The sequence below is a fragment of the Talpa europaea genome (genome assembly GCF_964194135.1).
Source record: "Talpa europaea genome assembly, chromosome: 7".
In the NCBI taxonomy this organism is placed as follows: domain Eukaryota; kingdom Metazoa; phylum Chordata; class Mammalia; order Eulipotyphla; family Talpidae; genus Talpa; species Talpa europaea.
Window position 1 is genome coordinate 61892283 of NC_140074.1, and position 22417 is coordinate 61914699.

Here is a 22417-nt window from a genome sequence, read left to right on the forward strand (position 1 = left end):
GTCATAGTTCTATCGTAGGAAACTGAGGAACAAAGAGACTAATTAATATACTAAGTCTGTACAGTGAGAGGTGTCTAGGAAATGTGATGCTGAATACTATTGAAGAACAAAGTAATTATACATGTCACTGTCACTAGCATAGTCAAAATAGGCATGAGAGGAGCCAGACTTATGTAATGACAGTGAGAGCTGAAGGAAAGAGAGTGGCTTATGTACATTTTTAAAAATAAATTTGGCAGAGAAAGGTGAAAAGTCAAAAAGTGAGCAGTAGCTGAAGGTATATATAGCAAGCAGGCACTGCTGTTTTACAAGGTTTCTCTTTCTAAAGCATTAAAATATTGAAAAATATTGAAAATGTTAAGTTGTTCATTAGAATCAACCCATAGAGAAGAAAATTTTGAACACACAGAGTGAGGGGAATAGTCAGGGGAACGTGCTCTCAAGACGGCAAAAGGCTTAGATTCAGGGGACAAGTGGAGCAATAAACTTGATACGGGGGTGACTGCATGTCCCTGTTTGCCCAGGACAGTTCAGGTTTACACCTGTTGTCCTGGAATAATTATTAATAGATTCCCTCTTTTACTTTCAAAAGTCTCCAGGCTTTGATGATAATTTATATGATCCTGTTCTTAGACAGGAAGAGGGAACTTCCTTCCTTGTTATAGGAAGAAAGGAGAAAAGTGTCATGTTTCAGTACAGATACTGCATAAGTTTAGTGGGTGGAATTGAAGAAAGCTCTGTTCTGATGGCTTCTATTTCCTCTAAGAAGTAGGAAGGAAGGTTGTCTTCTGAAAATACTCATGTAAAGGTGGCAGGGAGACGGATGGGGAGAGTGGAAATATTTTTAAATAGCTGTGGGGAATGGGAGAGATGACTCACAGGGAACCTGTATTCCTGGACAATATTAAAGTTTTGGTTGAGAAAAGGACCTACAGTGGAGTAGCGTCTGTTTGCATAGCTGACGCTAGCCCCCAGGGTTGCTCAGCAGTACAGGTATAATTTCAGAAAAAAAAAAAAAAAGCTAATTCCAAAGGCAACGATTGGAACTTTGCAGGAAGGAAAATAGAGCAAAGGATTCAAGAACATGGCAAGAGAACATTTAAAGTGGTAAATCACTGAATCTTTATGTAACAAAATATACAAATTTTGTATTAAACACTTAAAGCTCCAGCAATATGACAGATAGTATGAAAATCTTCCTACTAAGAACACCCCAGGATGCCAGGTTACTTGTATAAATCCTGAAAATAAAGTGTTAATATTCAAGGGCCAAGAATGAACAGACATAGGAATAGAGCCGTAAACTCATGAGCTGGTCCTGCCCTGTCCTGGAGGTAGTGAAATAGATGCTCATCTCTATAGTCTAGAAGATTGGATTTAAGGCTCTTTAAAGGACAGGAGACAAGGTCTTGGGCCCCTGTGAAATGGAGGTTAGCACTGAAACACCTGTATAAATAAGGTGTGAAAAGATGAGCTGGAAAAATCCCACCCACAGGCAGAGAAAAACAGCACAGAAACTCTGTATCTGAATTCTAAGTGTGTGGAAGAAAAAAAAGTCTTATGAATGAATATTCAAACTCAGGACTATATCTCACAAAGGAATATAGGATTCATATTGCTAGGATAATCTGGAAATCCCTAAATGGAAATATTAGTATAAATATTAGTCCAGGCCAAAAATGTAACAACAACTTACAACACTGATAAAATCAAACAGAGGATAGTTCACCATGCAAGATAGCAGCATCCATAGGAAACATCAACTCAGCCTGCCTTGACTGAGTAGCTGACACAATACACAAAGGGCTTAAAGCCCCAAGAAATTCAGTTAATAAAAGAAAAGAATAGGACTCTAAAATAAATATATTTAATTAAAGACACAAAAGGAGGAACAAAAAAAGAAAAATATGCTAGAAAGAAGAAAGTTCTGATAAACAAATATTTTTACAAATGAAAAATATGACTGAATTTAACCAGGCAACAAGGAAGCAATGAACCAAATTTAGGACGTAGGGCAACCAGTCTGGGTTGTCTTTTTTTTTTTTTTAATGAGTGAATGACATGGAAAAAGGAGGAGTGTTTTATACTAAAGGAGATTAAGAGACATAGCCACCAAATAAAAACAATAACCCATAAAAAAAATGACTGAAATTAGATCAGTGCATTAGAAATGAGGTAACTAACATTTAAGTCAATGCTTCATAATTAGGATTCTATGCAGAGAATTGGGAACAATGAAATTAAAGAAATAATGATGGATATGAGTTACAGAGAGGACAAATATAGAAAATCTGAGATTATACTCAAAAGCATAATGAATGAAAACATGCCAAAACTGGTGAAAAACAAATAATTATATTTGAGAAACATATATAAATGTTGTGTGTTTAAAAGATCTTTAAGGATGAGTCCCAATCAGTAAAGGTAGTTAGTAGACTTATAAACATTTTCATATTTGGATGTATTATAATGAACACCTAAAAGAGATGATCTTAAAATATTAAAGAAAAGACAGGTGTACTGACAATGATTACAGCTACACTAGAGAGTATGTGAGAAACCATGCTTCCATCTCTTCTTAAAATTTGCTGTAGCCCAACAGAAAGCTATTTTTTAATGAAAATTTAACTTTCAAATACATAGATTTGTCTTAATAATTTAACTTCTGATACTTTATCTAAAGGAATTATTTACACAAATATATGTCTAAGACTATCACAAAGCTGTTATAATAGTAAAAAATTTTAAAGAATTTAAATATGCATCAACAGGAAATAGACAAAAGACATCATGAAATATGCACCCATTTTAAAAAAGTTGATTGTTATTTATTAACAGACTTCAATCTGCTTGTCATCTTTGTTAGTTTCCTCATCTAAAATAGGAGTAAAAGTAGCAATTAACCTTTAGGTTGTCACAATGATGAGATAAATTAACATAGGCACACAGTAAATACTGTGAAATTATTTGCTGTTTTACTATTTCACTTATTGACTGAGTACTTGTGCAGTATCTTACCAGAAGATCTGTTCTATTTCTTTAGAAATATAAATATGTATTCCTATGTGAAAAATCAAGTTAAAAAGCAGTATGCTATGTATTATGTGTTGGAGTTTATATACCAAAGTTTTAACAACATCATCTCTGCATATAAAATTGCATGGGGGTGGTAATTTCTATCATATACTCTATGTGGCTCTATAATTTCTGAACTTTTATATAGAGACTTTTATATTTCGGAAGAATTAATGCATGTACTAATGCTTTGAAAAAAAATTATTTCTTTAAAATGGTATCCTACCTTGAAAAAGTGGTATCAGCCTTTCTGTTCATTGTTTTGATACATTATTTTTGCAGTTCTCTTGCTCCATTCTACTATAAAACAAAATCTGTTTGGGGAAAATTTGGTCAAAAGCTATGGGTCCCCACATTGAATAGTACCCCAACACTTGGCTATTGGCTTGACTGTGGGGCTGTGGTCCTGATGAACAGAACATGAAACAACATATCATTTCCTTAGGGAAGGAACCTACATATAAGGACAGTAAGCTTGAGGCTCACACGAGGGAATGAAGGAGCCACCTCAATAGTATAGGAAATAAAGGGGTCCAGTTAGCAGCGGCTACTGGTGGATTCAGCCTCCATTTGACTCTTCTAATTCTGGGCAGAAACCTGGAATACATGACAAGAGTGCCTTGGAGGATCCAACACTAAAATTTGATTTGGGTTCTGATTTCTCAGTGAACATTTTCTACACTTGCTTTGGTGTTATTAATGCATAGAGAGAGTAAAATAAAAGTGTAAGTTCCCATAGGAAGTGAAGCACTGCCAGGCGAGAGCTACAGGAATGCTGAAATGATATCAACAGGGAAATCTCTCTGGTTTCCCCAATTCCATAGTCATCAGGAATGCAGAAAAATTTCTCAATCTCACAACTGTGGCGGCTCTTCCTATGGAAAAGTTAACCCCTATCCCAACTCTGCTTTCACATTGGGCTTTAGGATAGGTTTCATGGCAGGAAGTGAGGAGGGCAGGAAAATGTACATACCATATTTCACAGACTCTAAGATGCTCAGTTTATAACATTTGACCATATCTGGGATTGATCTTGAGGCTCTGGCTTCTTAAAACCACTTTAGCTCACTTTTGTTGTATATTTTAACATCTTAGAAACTGGCCTTTGTCTTGCTATCTTAAAGGCATTCACACTCGACTTCTGCTAGCATCTTTCCTTAGAGGTCTCCAAAAAAAGAAAAATAAAGATAGATCAATTATGTTTTCTCACAAAGACATCCTTATATTTAACTAAAAATATTCCTTTAACTCCTCTTAATTAGTTCCTCATAGAGAAAAAGACATCATTTTTAGTAGCATGATTCAACGTAAACCACCGCCGCCCCCCGCCCCATTATATTTGCTACATATTAGGTGAGGTTGAAAAGAGAGACTAAGTGGCCTTTCAGTGTCAGGTAGAAGGAATCTTCTTCTCAGTTAAGAGTCTCTTTCTCTAATCTGTTTCATGTTCTACTTTAGGTATGATGTGCATACAAAGAATTATTCATACTGTTTCTCTGATGTATCTTCACTGAAACAGTTTTCTCCTGAATACCCCTAAAGGCCAGGAAGCAGATACTCAGCGACAGTGATATGACAGTGTGCTGATTTGAGTGTAGGGCTGGAGTTTTCCTGGAGAGGCGCCATCATGGAGACTTTGGAGAGCAAGATTCTCATCTTACTTCCCTGTTCTTGGCTGGAGAGATGTTCTCCCTTAAAAAAATGTGTTAATAAACACTGCAGAATTTAAGTCCTTTTATTATAATGAAATTCTTGTTGTTATAGCTGGAGGGATCATTGTTATGTTTTTTAATCATTGGGAAAGATCTATTAAAAAATGAACAAATGTCAGATTTCTTTTCTATTTTCCTAGAATTGTGAGAAATGAGTCTAGAAGAACACAAGAACAAGCCCTCCTAGAGAGAGGGTTATTGTAGGCTTCCCGGATTTTTAAACAACTCCTTGTTTCCATGGACACAAAAGCATCAACCCTCAGGGGAGGCATTTTAGGGAGTGAGGACAAAAGGAAAGTCATTTGGAAAATTTAAGTGAACTCAGTACATGAGTCTCTACCACTTGTCAAAGCACTTGGATGCTGTCATTCCATTGCTCTGCAGTCCAAAAGTACCCCGAGGTCTGACCGGGTCTATGGAAGGGCTTTTTTTCTCTTTGAAGAATTTTTGTAGACACATGCAATATAGACAACAAATAGAACTCCAAGAGACCAAAAAAAAAAAAGTCTTAACTTATAGAAATCCTATCACAAATATATAATGTCCATATGGCAAGTGTCCATATATCGAACTATAAAAGATTAGCACTGTTTAAAAAAAATGTTAGTTTTCTGGCTTTCTTCCGTCTAGAAATTAGATTTCCTTATTGCATCTAGAAAAGTGGAAGTGATCATGAAATATTTACACAACCTTTGATTTGAGTTTTCCTTTGTTTGTGCTGCAGCTCTTAACATGACAAATGCCACAGAGAGAGGTATTTAAAACCCCAATGTGTGCTGTGCTGTCACTGATTGCAGTTTTATAAAATTTGCAGTGGTCCTGTTCCCGGCATCAATTCCACTTTTTTGATGCCACTAACAGGTTTGATTTGCTGTCATGAGTACGTTGTGTCTTTAAAAATCAAACAAATAAAATAAGTCCTAGATCTTTGATATCCTTGAGGCTAGACATCATTGGGAAAATTAAAACTGCATGATTAATAGAGTGCATGCTTTCAGTGAAAAGTGTGACCCGTGGATTTCTTGAGGTGTATTATGTTGCATTTTCATCCAGTAAGTTCTGTAGTGCTTTCAAGAAACAATGGTAAAGAGGTTCTTCATTCAAATTGTCAGTAAAGTTGTTTAAGATAAAAAGGTACATGGTGATTATAACATTGAATACTTCAAGTTAATGAACAAGTAGGCCCTCTTTCATTGCAGATTTGAAGAAAAATATGCTTCCCAGATTTTCTTAAATCATTTGAGATAGAGGAATTGTTTACTATGATGTTAATACATTGAAATGGAAAATTATTATGAGCTAAAATGTGTATACTGCACATGGAGTAAGCTTTCATTTTATTTTTTTAGGAATTACAGTAACATGCACAAGTTCATATGTACAAACACAAAAAAGGAAAAATTCTTTGTCTTCAATGCATTAATTCATCCAACAAAGAAGATTCCTTGGGTGTTGTTCCAGACACTGCACAAGACAGAGGGTCATACTTTCCCCTTTTAATTTCAAAATCGAACTATTTTAAGTCAAGTAAAGAGAACATAGGAAGTAATTAGAATTCTGTGTCAACAAGGAATTTGAATAATAATTCAGTTATTTCCTTCAGAAATCAAGTATATGAGTTGCAGATTTAAATTTGTAATCTAGAATATTTAGTTCCACAAATACTAAACTATACAAGGCTATACACTCAAGAAAACTGCATGGACTCAAGAGTCTGCAGCAAATTGCTCGAGTTCAAATCCTGCCTCCATCACTTAGTACTTGTAACTTTAAGGAGATTACTTAGTCTCTTTTTGCCTTTGTTTCCCCACCTACATAATGAAGTAAATAGTACTCTCTTCACAATTTGTAGAAAGATAAATTTAGATAAATATATTTAAAATTCTTACAGGTGTGCCAGTTACAGAATAATCACTGAAACAATTGTTGCCAATGTAAATTCTAGGAATAACGTGATTTCTGTGCACCAGAAACTGATTTAAGCACTACTGAAGACAATTCTAGTTCTTTATGCCATGGGTCATCTTTATCTTTGTAGTAGAATAACTTCAGTGGCAGAAACTAAATTTTTATTTAAAACAAAGCTAGTTTGTATTAACCTTGATCAATCAGAAGATTCATCATAGACTTCAAAATATGGAAAATTCTAAAAGTCATAGAGTTCAAGTACTTATTTTGCACATCAGGAAACCAAGTCCAGAAAAATCAGTATTTTGCCCAAATTAGCAAGAAACTTAGGTGTCTTGATTCCTAAGCTAGAGCATCTCCATTACCCATTCTTGAGTCTTTCATTTTTGTGTTTACACAGACCAGCACTCTGCAGCAATCATGTGCTCAGGTTGACATGGGTGTTAATCCTGACTCTGCCACTTGCTGGTTATTCAGGTTGGATAATTTACTTAAGCTCTGCAGGTCTATTTTCACCCTTGTGGAAGAGGGACAGTATTACTCAGAGTTCTTCTAAAAGATGAAGATAGACTCTCTCCAGTGTCTACATGTGGCTCTGGGATAAATAATGGATGTTGTTGGTATTGTCTGTTGTTTACATTGTTATAAAGCTGGATGACTTCTACTCAGAGAACAGTACTGGCTAGGCTTCTCAAATTTCACAAATAGAAAGCCAGCATTACCAAATGACTCAACTTGCTTCCAAAGAACATAAATCTACCCTCAATCAACAATGCTTTGCATTCTTGCTCCTTGTTAGAGATTATAACTTTGGTTTGGCCCCACTGTGTCAAGTATGGGAGGAAGCTTATCTAAGGAGCTGTGTGCAGATGTACCTTTACTGGCAAACTGCAAATAGACATTTATAGTCACCATATCCAAGGGAAACTTTTATGACAGTGAGAAAGTCAAAGCAACCTTAGTGCATATCCTGAGTTTACATCATATTTTACTCACTACAGAGATGGTCATTCCCCCCCAAAATCTTGTTGAAATTGTTGCTTGTTCCATCACTGGCTGCTCTAAAGTAAATCCCAAGTGAGAAATTACTTTAAAAATTTAGTTCATTGGTGGGGGGGTGGGCAGAGATTGGTTTCTCCTGGGAAATTAGCATTTTGTTTTCTCTCATGAGAACCATACACTTTATTTTCTTTTATCTTACTTTTTGCCCTACCAGGCTTGTATTCCAGAATCCAATTCGAAGTTTAGTCATAGTACCTTTTACACTAACCTGACCAGAAATTGCCTTTTTCCTAATATTAATGATTTGGCATTTCATTTGATTTATGGTCTTATCTATCATTGACTATACTCATGTCAAAGCTTCTATGGAGAGAGAGCGACACAAACAAGTGAGTTGATGGATTAGTGGAACTCTTCCTCCAGGTAAAGATGTTTAAACATCATTGTATGTCCAAAGCAGTTGGAGATCCTGATTGAAAGACATAGCTCCAGGGTGCATTCCTCGGGAACTCACACTTGATAGGCTTTTAACCCCTTCCCAAATAATCTTTATAGACAGTCTATGAACATTACAGGTTAACCTGGAATGTCTTTATTCCAGATTAAACTGTGAAATTTAAGAAGGTTAGTTTGTCTGTATATAGAATAAATACTAAGATCATTTCAAATTTATTCATTTGTTGAGTCCCTTCTGTGTATCCATGTAATAAGGTAACCATGAAGGATACAGAGATAAATAAGACATGGATCATTTCATGAAAAGTTTTCAAGTTTAGTGACAAAGAAGTGGAGTTATGACTAACCTCCAATATATTTGTGATAGTAGAAGTTTGTGCAGGGCAGGGGAGATAGTGGATGTTCTGGGAAAGTTCCAGAGAGGTGAGTTCCCGTAGAATCTTGATTTGTGGTTAGCAACTCATAAATCAGAGACATTCTGCAGGGCAGGAGGAGGGAGGGGGATCAAATCAGGGGAGGGAAGAGTATAAGGGACTATGGTGATGGTGTACAGGTGAACAGGTGGTGGGAATTTTATGGGGTCTACAAAAATGAAAACTGATGTAAAATATATTTAAATAAAATAAATAATTATGAAAATACTATAGATACCATTTAAAAAAGGAAAAAAACAACAACTCATGGTGCAGATCTGATCTCGGTGAGGGAGAAAAAGGAAATGGACAGGAAAATGTAGACTGACTCATCAGCAGGCAGTAAAGGACAAGAGAGTTTGGGACAGTTCTTACTAGTGGGCTATAAAAACCAGAAAGAGCTGCTATTTAGCTGAAGGTCAAACTAAAATATATATGAAAATTATACTCTAGCACCTTTCTTGGACATAGTGTTTAAAGAGTTATATAATCCAGAGGCCTCCAGTCCTCTTTGGGAATCTGGAATTTCATCTCATGTCAAAGGCAGAGAAATGTCTCTAGTCAAAGCCACTTTAGACAGACAGGATACTATGGTCTCACTTAAGATATAGGTTAGACCTCCTTTTTTTTTTTTTTTCAGCTACAATTTCTGGCTAAGTTAAAAAACAAACAAACAAACTAGTCTTGATAAACTTTAGCTTATATGACTGCTGTCAGAGCTTGGGTATCTTCCTTGGCATGAGATTAGATCAAAAATGACTTTCACAAGTAAAGTTAAGATTTGGTACATTACATATCCATGGTCATATAAGATGTTAACTCATTAAAGGAAGTTGAGTGAAGGGTACATGGAAATTCTCTATACTATCTTTGCAATTCTTCCTTAAATTTAAAATGTCTTCAAAATAAAAACTAAGATTTTTAATGAAGTATCATTGCTTTATAATTTTCTATAGATTTTAGGTGCATAGCATTATAATTTGACATCTGTATAGACCACTAAAGTCTATTTTTCACTCATCACCAGTTGACACCTTTCACCCAATTTATCACCCCCCCCCACTTCCCCCTTCTCTTCTTGTAAACACCATTTCTTAAACAGGTAAACTAAGAACATCTGACCAGTAATAAGGAAGTCTGACATCTCCTCCCGTTAAAACCAGGAAATGCTTTTTTTTTTTTTAAAAAAAAAAAGAACCACAACTGATGTCCGACTTTTGTTTTTTGGCTTATGGCTAAACTCCTAAGCTATTTACGCTTTTAACCATTTTAATAGTTGCTCTACCTATATCTAGGCCTGAAATGAAACAAGTTCACTTCATGTGGCTCTTGTCTGATTTACTAGGAAAACACTTTTTGCTCATAGTCATTAGTCACCATATTTACAAGCTGGGAGAGTGTTATTAGTGTGTGGAAATGGTCCCAGGCCAGACCACTTCAGAGATTGGTGGTATCACAGCAGCAGACTTCAGGGGCTGGGAGAATAGAGTGACTGTTTGTGAGGGTTCTGTGTGTTTTCTAAAGAAGCTCGCATTCAGATTCCTCCAGAGATGGAGCCACAGCAGATCAACCTCCACATGCATCACTCTGCTTTAAAGGAGTCAGAAATGTAAACAGCGGCAGCACAGCCAGGGTCAGATTTCTTGCTTTACTTACCAAGGAGTTGGGAAAGATCAACTAGTGTTTACTTCGGTTCGTTATTTTTGTCAGAATTTCTTTTATTGATTGGCAAACGAAACAATCTGTTGACTAACAAAGTACCACAGAGCCTCAATAAGAGTACTTTTTAACTACCCTGGGCCCAATTTTTTTTTTTAAATAAAAAACAATTGAAGTGACTCTTTTTATTCTTCTTAGTGCTTTTCTTGTAACAGGCATCTCTGACTCAATAGTACTTAAAATAGGATCCTAGATGAGACAAATGTACTATTTAAGAACAGATTTAAATAATCTAGTACCAATTAGCACTCATGTTTTAATGAGTGATTCCTCTCTTATTTGATAATTGCATTGAGGATGGATTTGAGCACATATTTTGAACACCTTGAAAAGGGTCCTTGGCACGATCAGTATCTGGGGTGCAGTCAACTAAGGCAGGTTGAAATTAAAAAGAAAGATTTCAAAATATCACCAGTTTTCAATTGTGAATGAAGGAAGAGGTAACTATTGCTTCCACTCTTGCCTGTAATTCTAAAGGCAGTTTCATTTTGCTATATAGTATAAATTGACATAGTAACAAAATTAGCTATAAAAAAACTTACCAAAATAGAAAGTTGTTCTTCCCTCTAACTTGACTTTTCAAATATCATTTGAGATTTCTAATACTTTATGAGAATTCAGTTGGTAATAGTAGTAAAGATTTATATTTATATAAATATATGTATATAAAAATATGGGAATATATATCTATTAATACAATTTTGTGTCCTTAAACAAAGTCCTAGAATTGTGTTTTCAGAGAATCAAATGATCAGAGATTTCTTTAAGATATTGACTCTGAAGAAAATAATAAACAATTTCATGAAAAGCCACTGAAAATATAAACAGTCTTCAGGGAAAAGAGAATATTTTTTAAAGACATAGTGTTTATGTAAATGGGACGCTTTTTACATTTGTTTCTTGATACATGCCATACTTTTAGAAATTTGCACCTGCTATCTTTACAACTGAATTTTCATCAAATATTAGAAAGCTCAAAAAACACATTTGAAAAGTCAGTTTAGAGGGAAAAACAAGTCAAACTAAGAAGTGTTTGTAACTTTCCATTCTGAAGTTACTTTGTAGCTAATTTTATTTTCTATTTCAATAAATTTATACTGTATTAAAAATGAAATTACATTAAGAATTACAGGCAAGAGTAGAAGCAATGGTTATTTTCTTTCTTTCTTAAACAACTGAAAAATTGTGTCATTTTGAATGTTGTCTTGTCTTATAAAATAGGTTATTTGTCCTTCACAATAAACTCTCAATAAGGTCCTAGTTAAAAAAAATTCAGCAATGTGTTAGTAGTATTTCTTCCAATATCTCCTCTTAATTCTATTAGTTTGGGTTTTATATGTCTTGAGATTATATTATTAAGTGTATACATGTTAGTTAATTATTATTGTAGCTCCTGTTTTAGGGATTGTGTTTTCACCTTTAGGCAATGTTCCTATTCATCCCTCCTGAAGCATTTTTACCATCAATTCCATTTTGTCTGATACTAATTGTTACCACATTTTTCTATGTTATTTTCCTATGTGTTTGGTTGGTATTTTTCTGACCTCTTCTTTCCAACCTTCTGGCTATTGCATTAGCAGAACATAGCTAGGTTTTCTGTAATCCAATAAAAAATCCCATATCTTTAATATATAATTCAATCTTTATATTTATTCTGATAGCTCATTTCTATTTTTAAATATATGTTTCTTATCACAACTTCAGTTAATCATGCTATTTCTTTTCTTAGCTTCTCTTTTATTCTTTTTCTGCCTTCTGGTTGATTACTAATATGTATTTTATTCTCTATTCCCACCTCAAAACACTGCTGATTTTGAGATTATAAATTTTTAATTTTATATATTGGTGATTATCTTTATATTTTATATATATGCATAGTGCTATAATTCTAACAAGGTTCTTAAAGCCATGCATTATTTTCTCCAGTCTTGTCAACCAAGGAAAGATCTTATTCTTCAATACCACATCTAACATCACTTACCCTCATCCCCTGCCAACTCCCTGGTTTTGTCTAACTTTCATTAATCTTTAAAAATTTTAATTGTTCTATAGTCCCAGTTACTTAGTTCTACAACATATGACATCTATTTCTGTGTCTACCATTCCTTTTTTCTGTCATTTTTTTTCATTAATTTACCCTGATAATTTAGGTGAGTAGTTAATTCTTAGCTGACTGTTATTTTTCCTAACCATTATCCTATGTTTCCTTGAACCTATCATTGGTTATATCTCCAATTTTCCAATAAGTCTCTGATTCTCTATGCTAAATGCCTTACTGAACAAATCCAAGAAAGCTGGGAAGAAAAATGTGTCACTAATCCAACTTATTTTTTAAATTACTTTTTTCTTTCTTCTACAAGAGCCTGTTCAGGACACTAAGGGAAAAAGTTTTCTCCCCCTGCCAAAGAGGATTACAAATCAGTTTGGAAGATAAGACAAATGCATTATACATAAAGCAGTTAATGAAAATTTATCAATTAAATGTGAATGGCATGAAGTCAGTAACTAAAAATTGGTAATTGGTAAAACAACATGTTTAATCAAGACACATAGCAAAACTAGGACTACGGTGTGACCTTGAAATGACAATCTCATATATTCAATGAGTACACTCAAGCTTAAATAGGTTTTAGAAATTATTCTCTCACAATTTTCTCTGATTTCAAGTATCCTCAATTGTGTGTGCATATGTGTGAATGTGTTTTCATATTTGTGCATATTGATATATAACACATAAGCATATGTACAAAGATATATATTTGCATTTGTGCACAGAAAGAAATTTTGATAGTCTGTGTTTGAAAGTCTATTTTCTTTTAGAACTTTTATACTTTCTCCTAGGAAAAGACAAATTTTAGACAATCTTCATCTCTTGAGTTGATTCTTATCTCTGCAGTGAAAGCAATGGGTACATTCTTTCAAAACTGTGCACTGCTTCCAATTCTAAACAAACCAAGCCAGATGAGAAATAGTAACAATAATAACAACCATGTAAAGAATAGCAAAGGAAAAGTAACACTGTCCTCAAAGTACTCTTTGAAGTCCACTCCTGGAAAAAATCAGTTGAAAGGAGACCCAAAAGTTATCTGCACTTACTCAAGAACCCTAAAAAGAACAGTGGGCGAGAAGATTTTTACTCAAAGCTTAGAGATTCTTCAGCTTCAGTGGAATGAAATTTTGAAGATATATGTAGTATTCCCATGGGAGACCCTTACCCATCTCAGGGTTCTCTCTCTCTCTCTCTCTCTCTCTCTCTCACACACACACACACACACACACACACACCACACACACACCACACACACAAACACAGGTTACTTGGCCAGTGGAAAAAATATTTTTTCCAGGCTTGAAAAGAAGAGCAATTATGCTAAGAAATGAGAAAGCCATGCCCAGTCCGAAAGGATTCAAATGTATTTTTCAGGCCTAATCTGGTCCAACCAAGGGCCTTCAATTATTTCTTCTGATGAACATCTGTGTTACAAACTGGGAATCTGTAGAGTTTCCAAGTATCCAGATGACCAGTTTTTGTCAGAAAAAAATGATGTTTATTCAAAACCCATACACTGTTAGGGGTGTTAAAAAAATATTTCAATGTTTAGAGATAGATAACCTATAAATCTTCTTTTAGCCACAAATATATTCAATTTCAGTGTTTTCAGTAGTCCTTGATCTTGGTACTAAATACAACCAGAATGCCACTGACTTAGTTGATGGAAAATTCAGACAGTAAATCTAAATCTGAAATTATAAATTCACTTAAATTGAAGAAGACTAGGTATTCAGTGTAAAAATAAACTTTTCTCTCTACAATGTTAAATTAGAACAGGAGAGTTGTCTGAAAACTGGAGTTGCATTTCTAGTCCTGCCACCTGCAGCAAGTCTTGAATCTCAGATGCCTTACTTGTGAGTTGAAAAACATAATTTATTTTCAAGGCCCAGGATATGGTGAGGGCTAAATAAGATAAAGTACAATGTGTGTGAAAATATCCATAAGCTGTGAAGAACACTTTGAATATATTCTTATTAACAGAGCATTGCTATTTTACACTATAAACAAACACAGCAGTGGCTTATCATTGATGCAAAGAAAGGTCTAAGTTGACATGAATGAACAAACCCTTAGGAAAGAAAAAAAGAACTCCATGTGGATCTGCACCCTTAGGAAAGAAAAAAAGAACTCCATGTGGATCTGCACCTGATAGTGTTATATAGACGTTTTGGAACAATTAAGTTGACTATTGTCTTTTTTCTAGAATTTTTTGAAGTTTATAAGTTCTCCATTTATACTCAGTTTTTCTTTATAGCTTGCTTTCCTGGTAGCTTCATAAAAAATAATGCTTTGCTTCTCTACTCCCTGAGCAACCCCGGGTGTTGATAGAGAGGAGGTCTCTGTTGGTGGTAGGCTCTGCTCATAGAGAAACCCCCTAATCCTCTGTTTACCACAACACGAGTCTATTGCCATAGAAATGATAGCTGAGATCCCAGATTGAACATCACTGACTTGACAGCAGGGCCTCATAAGAGAGACATGGAACCACAACAAGAAACACAATTTATCAGAATAGTAGGCCATCTGTTGCCTTGAAAAAAGGGGGAATTGTCAACATTAAATAAGAATGCATGAATGGGCTGTGGTGTTGAGTGTGCTGTAGATTATTTTGTGACTAGTACTGCCTGACTAAAGTAGTAGTTTGAAATTTTATGTCATCTGATAATTTATTTTTAAATGGTCAGTAGTTTCCCTGATTGCATTGATTTCTTGTTGAAATAGGAAACAAGCAGATTCTAATGAATCTTGTTGCACAACTGATGTTTTTGTGGTCAAAGATTTCCCTTTTCATGATGTGCTATTTTTGTGTGTGTGTTGTGTTTGTTTGTTTGGTGGTGTGTCTATTAATAGAAGAAAGTGAACCTGAGCAAGATACTAAAGGTATATTTTTTCTTTCTGTGCATCATCTTTTCAAATGCATGGTTCTACTCAGTTGCTTATTTTTGCTGACCTTATAAACAGTGCTAGTGGCCACTAGCTTGTTAAGAAATAACAAATGACATGAGGAATACTGTCATAGCATTTAACAGAATGTCATTAAATGGGCTTTTATTATATATTTATTGACCATTTGCTTTTATTAAAGAAATGTTGAGTCAACAGGATAGTTTAAGCTTGGTATTCCAAACTGAAAATGCAAAGAAAATGAAATAACATAACTTATTTGTTTGTTTGTTTGTTTTTCTGTTGGGGGGGTTGTTTACAAATTTTGGAGAAATGTAAAATGTCATGGGCCAGCTCAGGTTTTTATTGTTATTACTTCAAGAGGACAAGGAGTATTATACAATTACTCTAAAACAAATCAAATCCATGAAATCCATGAAAATTAAATTGATTGTATACAGACCTATCTATTTAGTGGGATATGTTTAGAGAAAAGTAAGAAATAAAATTGGCTTGGGAAAGAAAAAACCTACCTAGAGAAAAATTTTAAAAATATCTATTATAGAGAAAAGTAAAAATATTTGGGAAAAATCTTACTGTAGAATGAGTTTTCCTTCAATAAATATACATTTCATCCTGATTAAGACTTAAATTGTAGGCTCCTCTAAATTTTTATATCTTGATAAAATTTCCAAGTTCCTATATGATACAGTTTTTATTCTAGGAATAAATCTTCAGCTAGTATTATTTGAAATAGCACCTCCTTATCTTAGTGTCTCAAATAAGGTATTTTGAGATGTTTTCCTATTTCTAAACATCAAACTGCTCACAACTAAATTTAGATAAAATCATTTCATCTGCTCCTGTTAGTTGTTTTTTTTTTTTAACTTTTTGTTTATTTTCAATTTATGTCTATCAGTTCCTGCTAGATTAAATCAAGTAAATTGAAAACTTCTTTAAAGGAAACTAGGAAATAATACATATAAAAAAGAAGCAAGAGAAATAAAGTGTGAGCTCATGTGTCCTTTGAAATAACAGCTCAGAAACAGAATTTATAAGGGGCTTAAGTGTTCCTCTGGTCCCACTTCCTTACCAAGAAAAGAGATGTACTTCATCTCAAGCCAAACTACTCATTCATTTCAGGACTTAATTTGTGTCCCCTGTCTGTGAGGTTTTCTGTGACACCAGCACTTCAATTTCTGAGTGAAAAATGACTCTATCTCCTTACTCTTACTCCTTACTACAAATTCAGATTATCTGTTAAAATGACAATAATAAACTGATGATGTATCTGAAAGTGCTTTGGGTAGTGGGGGAGGAGTACAGTGAGGAGGAGAGAGGAGGAAGGAAAGAAAACATATTACAAAGGTTTTGGGCTCACTGGCTGCTTAAGCCCAATTTTGATTACAAGATTCTCAACCTGGACCTCCCCAGTGGCGCAGCGGTTGAGCTGTGAAGCTGCCCGCAGGCCTCTGCAGCGCCGGTTCGATTCCCAGCCACCGGGCGAGAGTCCCACATGGCGCGCAGACCTCTCCTGCCATGCCCGCTGCTCCCCTCAGCAGTGTACTTCATCAGTCTACCTGTTCTGCTCCCCACTCTAGCTCTGGTGAATTCTCTCACCCTCTGGTGCTTCTGACTATACCCAGTGCTTGTATAAATAAATAAATCTTTAAAAAAAAAAAAGATTCTCACCCTGCAGTTAATCTGCCAACATGCCCAGGAGAAATGAAAGCCCTGAACTCATGAATAGGTCCAGTGACCGAAAACCTGGGGATAAAATACTACTCATATCTACGTTCCACATTGCTAACAACAACTTGCCTGCCCACAAGAAAGTGAATGGAAAAGAGCTCATGGTGATTGCACCAGGGCAACTATCAACCAGAGACATTCTTAGTAGGGGAGAGGGAAGAGGATCAAAACAGGGCTGGGAAGAGCACAAGAGACCATGGTGATAGTTCACAGGTGAATGGGTTGTAGGAATTTCATGGGGACTATAACCGAGATGAAAATGCGTACATTGTACAAAAATGAAAAATGGTGTAATAAATAAATAAATAAATAAAGCTCATAGTGAATTGGAAAATTATAGATAAACCTATATATAGAAGGAAGAGTTATATACTTTTTTAAAAAATCCAAATAAAAACAATTGTAAACATTTTCTAAATTACTAAACAATTACATGTCACTTCTATTATATAGTTTATGTGACAAAAGCATGTCTATATTTTCTTTCATGCAAATAAAATGCAGAATAAGAATGCTCAATGCCTGTATTACTTGATAGGAAATGTACCACATTACTTTTTAAACTGGTGACATAGAATGTATTTCCAGTTTGTTGCTACCACTAAAATAATGGGAATTTATTATTGAACTCCATCTGAGTTAATTATTACAGGTGCATTATTTTCTCAGGAGGATAGTCTGGCATTTATTTCCAATTAAAAATGCCCCTTAATGTTTTCAATGCTTGTTAAATGTGTTAGAACTTTCATCATCCCTTCATCTGTCATGTTTGGAAATCATAACAGATACAGATGGATATAAAAGTATCAATTTTGTTTCTGTTTAAACTGGATTCAAAATAAAGCTTGAGTCCCTTAGCCAAGAATTACTCTATATAATTTCTGTTTCCTCATACTCCTCAGTGCCACCCTGCTCGTCCACATTTCAACTCCAGATACAGGATGGCAAACTGACCTCTGACCTGGGGAATTACCTGCTGCTCATTACCGCTTATCTTGTGGTTTCAGGGTAGCTGGGAGACTAATGTCCTAGATACAGATGCATACTCATAGGATGTCCATTGCACCATTCCAAGGAGTCACTAACTCATTCATTTATTCACTTAACAAATGTTTTTTGAGTGCCTGCCATGTGGCATGCATGGTTCTGGATTGATCTATCTATCTTATCTGTCTGTCCATCCTCCCATCTATCTATCTATCTAAAACCTGTTTATCTATCAATCAACCTGTATTAATAAGCAAAGCATCTACCCTTGGATGCTTACACTTCAGGGGGTAGAGGCGGCCAAAATCAAACAAGCAAATCAATAGTTAAGCCATGATGATAAGTTCTATGAAGCAGCATAAACAGGGGCTGGAGAGGGGTGGTGAAGGCAGCACTGTGACCAGAAGACATCTGAGTCAAACCCAAAAGATATTTGCAAACTCCTTTGAGGAAGTAAGACTGGCAGGAAACTACCCTTTGACAGTTTGATAAACTTAAAAATGGGGAGGGGGGCCAAGTTTCCATTTTATCTTTTGACAAGTATCTGGGAGTGCCTATTTCGGGCCTTTTTCCCTCTTCACCCACTGGACTCAACAATGGAGCCCGTGATCAGTCACAGGTGTATCTGCACTCTTGGAGCACAAGACCAGCAGTTTGTCAGCACAGTCTCACATCCATCAGACCACCTGCTATGCTGTTGTTGCTCCTTGATGTACCGTCCTCTGCTACCTGACCTCCAAGAAGGTCCTGATGACAGAGAAGTGCATTAATTAAATTAACTCTAAGGTGCATTGATTTTAGAATGATAATTGACTATTTAACATTTTACTTTATACTTAACTGTGCTGTGCAAAGTAGATCATCAGAGGTTAGGCAATGAGCCCAAATAATATTCCCAATAAATAACACCAATGGGAAAAAATGCTGTAAGTTAGAACAAAATAAACCCCCTCATTACTGAATTTCCAGAAAAATTTAAAGTCCCCAAATGAAAAATTTTGCCTTTATGACTTAAAGCAGAAAAAATAATTTAACTCTTATTCTTCCCCAATGTTTCACTCTTCTCACCTTCAGCCAGACAGCTCTCATTCAGGTTCAGGTATATTAGTGTTAGCTTCAGTAACAACTGTCTACACTTCCAGCACCTATGGGATTAAAATGATTTCACCCTCAATCTCTCAAGGATCCTGCCTTTTTTCAGATCCTCAGAAACAATGGCACCCAAACATGATCACGGCAGAAATCTCACACTCAAAAAATGTAGGCTGCAGCAAAGCCCCAAGAGCTACCAGAATTATTTCAGTCATCAAAAGATGAAGATAGACTCAAATATGCAGTGCAACCCAGGTCTTCCTTCTTGTTAGCAGAAAACACTAGGAAGAAAAGAACTCCTGTGCATCCTTGCTAGGATGCTAGTCAGTCTGAGTGAATTGTCAAGGACCCATCACCTATGAACTTTTGCAAAGATGGGAGAACAGCCTGTCCAGTGGTCAGATGGCACTGCATTGCCACTCTGTCCCACCTGGAGGAAATGTACACTGCCTCCTAGCAGGCTTGTCCTTTTGAGGTTAGAATTTCTACCTAGGACAACCTCCATCATCAATTCTTGATTGTCTCTTCCTTCAGACCCTGCTGTATGAAGAAGGGGGGAGTGGATATGAGTGCTCTAGGGAAGGGACAGCATGGTCAAGTCCCTAAGTTGGGAACCATTTGGGGGTATGCTGGAGTGGTGAGTAATCAGGCCATAGCATAAATGACTTGGAGGTCAGGGCATGGTATGTGAGATTATCCTTGAGACAGAGGGAACACAGAAGGATTCTATACAAGAGAACATGATCCGATTCGCATTTTTTTAAAGACCACTCCCCTGAAGCATCCATATAAGAGAATTACTCACCACTTCTGTTTTCTCAACAGTTTTTGCCAGAATCCTGCGGGCTCCTGAATCCCACAATGTCACCTTTGGCTCCTTTGTGACCCTGCGCTGTACTGCAACAGGCATCCCTGTTCCCACCATCACGTGGATTGAAAATGGAAATGCTGTGAGTGCATCTCTATTGGACCATGTCTGGGGGTTGATGGTGATTTTCAAAATACATCACTTATTTGTAGGGGCCCTGATGTCAGACATTGGTCCCACTTGTACCTCCATTTCCTAAAGTCATCCAATATTTTCATCCGAGAAGTGACTGCCACAGAAATTGAACTCCATGACTTTCCTTCTTTCCCTGTATCATCAGGAGGAGTAAAAAAAAAAATCTCATTCATTTATTATGCTTCTGCATGAAAAGGAAATAAGAATGATTTCTTCCCACACAAGTTAATTTTCATAAAACTCATCAGTAAAAAGATTAGTCCACCACTAGAAGCTACTCCGATGAAAAATATATAGAATTAGAACTTACGCCTGTCAGTTCAACATTCTTTTCTTCATTTTTAATATTGGTAATAACTGCTGTACATTAAATGAATCATGAGCCAGACCTGTTATAAGCACTCTCTTTCTATAAACTTCCATTTATTCATTCATAAATATTTATTACACATCTCCTAAGCATTAGACACTATTTTGGGCATTGTGAAAACAGAAGCAAAACAAACAAACAAACAAACAAAAATAGGTAAGTTTTCTGCCCTAAAGAGTTTACATTTGAAGGGCAGAGACAGAAAAGAAAACAATGGAAGACTACATTCTCTATGTCAATAGTGTCAAATGCCATGGGGGAAAAAAGTAGGAAGATGAGACAGAATGTGCAACCTCATGAGAATATTCCATTTACAAAAGTGTCAGGGAAACCCCAGTAAGATGAAGACATGTGAGCTGAAGTCTGAGGTTCTGGAAGGAGCGGCTGTGTAGCTAACTGGGAGGACAGCTGGGCAAAGACTGAGAAAAGGGCATACTTGATATGTCAGGGAACAGCAAGAGCTGTATGGGCTGGAGTTAAGTAAGCAAAGAGGAAATAGGTTAGGGGTGTGTGGAAGGGTTGTACATCATATAGGTTTGTGTAGATCGTTCAAACAACTGACTTTCACTTGAATAAGATGGGAGAGGTCTGTTTCTGTTTGTTTTCTTGCTGATCCTTGTTCATTATATTGGTTTCCTTGTGTGCCTATTATCTTTGAAGACATGCTGTTAATTGTTTTGAAAAACAAACACAAAAACACAAAGTCAGGAATTAATTTGAAGTCTAGATGAGGTACTTTCCTCCAGAGAGAATTTTTGTTTCTGCCAGAGATAGAACAATTTATTTCTATTATTTATCTCAGACTACCTTAAACCAAGTTCAAACCTAGAAGTTTTTTGAACATTCCAGAAAATTGTAACATGGTCTGAATTCTTTATGTTGGGTTGTTTCCCCTGTGGTTCACATTGATAGCTCCATGATGTCTCATTTTTTGAGATGTTACTAGATTTTCCACCTCAGTAGTCCTTGAGTTAGTTTTTATTTCTGTCTCCTCATCCCTAAGGTCATCATGATGAAAAGTAAATGTCTTCTAGGGCAGGAAAATCCTCTTAGGAGAAATAGGAGCTTTAAAATTTGTTATATCTGTTAAAAATTATTCTTCAAGAATTTTATTTTTTTTTTCAGTGTGAAAGCCGGTCTGAATAGCCTAGCTTACCAAAACTGGAAACAAGAACCTATCATAGATTGTTTTTATAGATTTTAGCACTTGTCTGCTATTGTTTGACTTGGGCTCAGTTTCTAGTGCCTAGCACCCTTTATGAGATTAAGAAGTTATTTATAATCTTGTTAAATGTTTTTATATAGATATATTTGAAAGTCAATAAAATGGCTTATCATCAATTATATCAACCTTTTGATGAATATGTAGTTTTCATTGTAAATTGAAAAGCTTGCCTATGCTGGACCATTATTTCACTCTTTTAATACACGAGTTTTTTTATTTAATTGTGTTATATTAATTTGTGGTGATTTTATTTAGGATTATTGCATCTACCTTCAAAAATGGGAACTGTCTATTCTTTGGTATGTTATCTTGAACAGGTTTTTTTAACAATATTATGTCAGCTTTACAGAATCCCTTGGTAAATTTCCATTTTCCTTTCATAAAGTACTGGAGTTGAGAAACTTGAGATAAAAATCCCTCTTAATCACAGGGACATTTTCCCCCATTTTATTTTCAATTACTGCTGCTTTCTTCTCTACACTGCCTCTACTTAGAATTCCATTAAATGGATTTCTTTTAAAACTACATTCTTTCTGATCCTTATGATCTGGAATACTTTTGTGGCGGGAAAGAGTGAGTCCTACTTAATCTGTCAACTTTTTCTCAGGCTCTAATGCCTTTAATTAATGTCTACAACAGGAACCCCTTAAAGAAAATCTCATTCACAAGCCCCAACCCACAGACAGATGTCTTAGCCTGATGCTATATGCATACATAATAATACCCAAACTTCCCAGCTACTCTATTTGTACTTACAGACCTACTCG

The 22417-nt window shown here is 35.5% G+C and overlaps 1 protein-coding gene across 7 annotated transcripts in view; it reads left to right on the forward strand.

Annotated features, from left to right (window-relative positions):
• Positions 1-22417, forward strand: part of MUSK (muscle associated receptor tyrosine kinase) — a gene marked incomplete at both ends in the record, with an annotated part of 75714 nt that overhangs the window by 18765 nt on the left and 34532 nt on the right. For 4 of the 7 annotated variants that reach the window (XM_084238772.1, XM_084238773.1, XM_084238775.1 and 1 more), the window contains one exon: positions 19878-20002. In XM_084238772.1, the coding sequence (XP_084094898.1) occupies positions 19878-20002 (125 nt within the window). Of the gene's footprint in view, positions 1-15188; positions 15219-19877; positions 20003-22417 lie in introns of all 7 variants that reach the window. The other 3 variants (XM_084238770.1, XM_084238771.1, XM_084238774.1) reach the window with 1 other exon arrangement.